A 3,368-nucleotide genomic window follows, 5' to 3' on the forward strand; every position below is an offset into this window, starting at 1 on the left:
GGCCCTGGACTCCGGGCAGCTACCTCATCCAACCACTCTGTGGAGGAGCAACTGAAGAATACCGACACGCACCTCATTGACTTGGTCACCAATGAGATTATCACCCAAGGACCCCCAGTGGACTGGAATGACATTGCTGGTCTTGATCTGGTGAAAGCTGTGGTGAAAGAGGAGGTGTTGTGGCCAGTGTTGAGGTCAGATGCATTTAGTGGGCTCACGGCCTTACCTCGGAGCATCCTTTTATTTGGACCTCGGGGAACAGGCAAAACCCTCTTGGGCAGATGCATAGCGAGTCAGCTGGGGGCCACGTTTTTTAAAATTGCCGCCTCAGGACTGATTGCCAAGTGGTTAGGAGAAGCTGAGAAAATCATCCACGCCTCATTCCTTGTGGCCAGGTGTCGCCAGCCCTCGGTGATTTTTGTTAGTGACATTGACATGCTTCTTTCTTCCCAAGTGACTGAGGAGCACAGTCCAGTCAGTCGGATGAGAACGGAGTTTCTGATGCAGCTGGACACTGTACTAACTTCGGCTGAGGACCAAATCGTAGTAATTTGTGCCACCAGTAAACCAGAAGAAATAGATGAATCTCTTCGGAGGTACTTCATGAAACGACTTTTAATCCCACTTCCTGACAGCACAGCGAGGCACCAGATAATAGTACAACTGCTCTCACAGCACAATTACTGTCTCAATGACAAGGAGTTTGCACTGCTTGTCCAGCGCACAGAAGGCTTTTCTGGACTAGACGTGGCTCATTTGTGTCAGGAAGCAGCGGTGGGCCCCCTCCATGCTATGCCAGCCACAGACCTTTCAGCCATTATGCCCAGCCAGTTGAGGCCCATTACATATCAAGACTTTGAAAATGCTTTCTGCAAGATTCAGCCTAGCATATCTCAAAAAGAGCTTGATATGTATGTTGAATGGAATAAAATGTTTGGTTGCAGTCAGTGATAACGTCTTTTAAAAAATGTAATGAATGTTGGCACACACACAAAACCTGCTATGTAGGGAATAGAGCCCCTTCCCAGTAGTGTTTAAATTGCAAAGGGCACTGGGGAAGACAACGATTAAGTGGCATCTTTAGAGTCAGGGTAGATTTGGAGGAAAAGTGCATCAAATGAGAGCTTCCGATTTGAAAGCCCCAGATGACAGAAAGCATATGTGGATGCTCAGTTCCGTTCAAGCTAGACAACACTCACCAAGGAGCAAGGAGCATGGTGCAAGTGTGTTGATTTCAGAAGGACATGAACCTCGTATGTTGATTCCATTCTGCTGTTCTCGAGATTTAGTTGCTGTCAAGTGCCTGGAGTGGTGCTTTATTTTTTGTTTGCCTCACAATTACATTGGTGGCATGTGCTAATATAAAGAGCTTTAACTTCAAACATTATTGGACTAAAGAGATGAACGGTTGTGTTACAACAGAATACCAGATTTTTGCCATTTTAAGAGCAACAGTATTCCTCAATCCTGTCTGTTCTGCAGTATTAAGCTAAGAACAGGTAAAACAGGGTAACGGTAATCTGGACCTTAATTTCTGCAGTTCATTTCTTTTAATGTTCTTGTCTGCAAAAACTCAGGAAAGTGATTGTGATTTGTACAGTACCTCAAAGGAATGTGTTGAAAGCACTATGTACTGCTGAGAGTAATAGGATAGGCTTCAATGTTACTTTATATTAAGATGTATGTTTACCTCAACAATTGGAAAATAGTAAAGAAATTACTTTGAATGTATCCCGAAAAAAATATTGAGTGTGATACAACTGAATATTTACAACTTAAAATATAAATGGAAGGATTTTTTAGTTCTTTATTAAGTATGGGAAATTAACCAGAGCAGAATAATTCTTCATGTCAATAGCTGCAAGAGTCTTTAGTACATTGCTCCTTGATAAGTAAGTGAAAATGTTCTTAAAAGGTACACTGGTTAATTAAAGCTTCCATTCAGTTTGTATTAGTATCTAGAAAAGTCAGCTGCAGACCTGTTTAGGACCCTAAAAGTCACATTACTTAGAAACTGTAACTGCCTTTTACTGCTTCAGTGGTATGGTGGTGGTGGTAGTTTCCAAGTTATCTCTGAATCTGCTGGGAATGGTATCATTCTATTCACTGATCTCATTTATAGGCTTGTTGTGCTGTTGAAAGAATGCATAGGATAGCAACCCAAACAAACACACAAATGAGATAGAAAAAAAAAGGCAACCAACCAACTGATATAGATGTATGAGGGACCTCTACTTGCCATCTGCGTTTTTACTTTACTGTTCTTCGTGCAATTTTCCCTTCTCATTTTGATATCTGGGTTGTTGTGCTTCTGCATTCATTTCTACCTCAGTTTTGTTACATTTCTCTTGGAAAGTAAAGTGAAAAATTGGAAGTGGATGGACACACACACACACACACACACACACACACACACACACACACACACACACACAGTATGGCTTGCCAAATATGTTACTTTCTAGATTCCAACATATCAGTATGTGTACCTCCACCGTCTCCCTCCCACAGTATAGGTGGTATTTTTCTGACTTTCCCATTCCTCTTCTGCTTCCTACCAAGTTGTTCTTTGTATCCTTGGATGCTTTATGTGCAACTTTTCATTAAAAGCTGGCTGAAGGTCACCAATGTCTCTGGACAGTCACAATGCAGGTAGTAGCTTTTCAAAGCCTCTGCCTAATGCATAAGCAGAACAGCCTAGCGTTTTGAATGTATTTTTCTTGTTCTTTATTTTATTTTAGTTTAGAGATGCAGTTACAGAATATTGCAAAGCACTGGCATTTTATGTATTCAATAAGTGATGTATATTTTAAAAGTTAAATAAATGCAATGAGAAGCCCCAAGAAAGGTCTTCCTGTTATTTTTCTTTCCTTCAAAAAAATTTTACTGAGCTTCTCCACACTGTCAAATTATCTGAAATAATTAACGTAGAGAAAACTAATGAGGGATTTGATAGCTCTGAAAATTTATGATGCTTAACTATAAATCCTGCCCCCTTTTTTGAAAATTTTTATGTTGTTAAAAATTCAACAAATGAACCAGAATTTAATTTGCTGTAATATCCTATCAAACTGAAATCATGCTTATATATAAATATTCCATATTAAAAATCAGTGCCTTTCATTAAGGATACAAAAAATAATATTAAGTATATTCTTTGCTTTTCTCAAGTGAATGAACTCTCCAATCATGTTCTGGGTCTACCATGTATATCCTCGAAGTAAAGAAATTGTAGTTTTCACTTTAACTCTTGGTTCATATTGATCTCACTGACAAGTTTACTTTTGCACAGTGCTGACCTATTTTCTATCTTTTAGACATTACATCTCATTTCCACCAACATGCTGTGTTCACTTGAAAGCGTCTGG

The 3,368-nt window shown here is 39.7% G+C and overlaps 1 protein-coding gene across 1 annotated transcript in view; it reads left to right on the forward strand.

Annotated features, from left to right (window-relative positions):
• Fign (fidgetin, microtubule severing factor) overlaps positions 1-3,075 on the forward strand; it is a 4,353-nt gene extending 1,278 nt beyond the window's left edge. Inside the window, exon 1 of the mRNA XM_090342729.1 lies at positions 1-3,075. This exon is cut by the window's left edge and continues 1,278 nt beyond it. Coding sequence (XP_090198855.1) covers positions 1-951 — 951 coding nt within the window. The 3' untranslated portion in view covers positions 952-3,075.
• The last annotated feature ends 293 nt before the right edge of the window (positions 3,076-3,368 follow it).

Source organism: Megascapheus bottae, chromosome 12 (genome assembly GCF_031878675.1).
Source record: "Megascapheus bottae isolate mThoBot1 chromosome 12, mThoBot2.hap1, whole genome shotgun sequence".
In the NCBI taxonomy this organism is placed as follows: domain Eukaryota; kingdom Metazoa; phylum Chordata; class Mammalia; order Rodentia; family Geomyidae; genus Megascapheus; species Megascapheus bottae.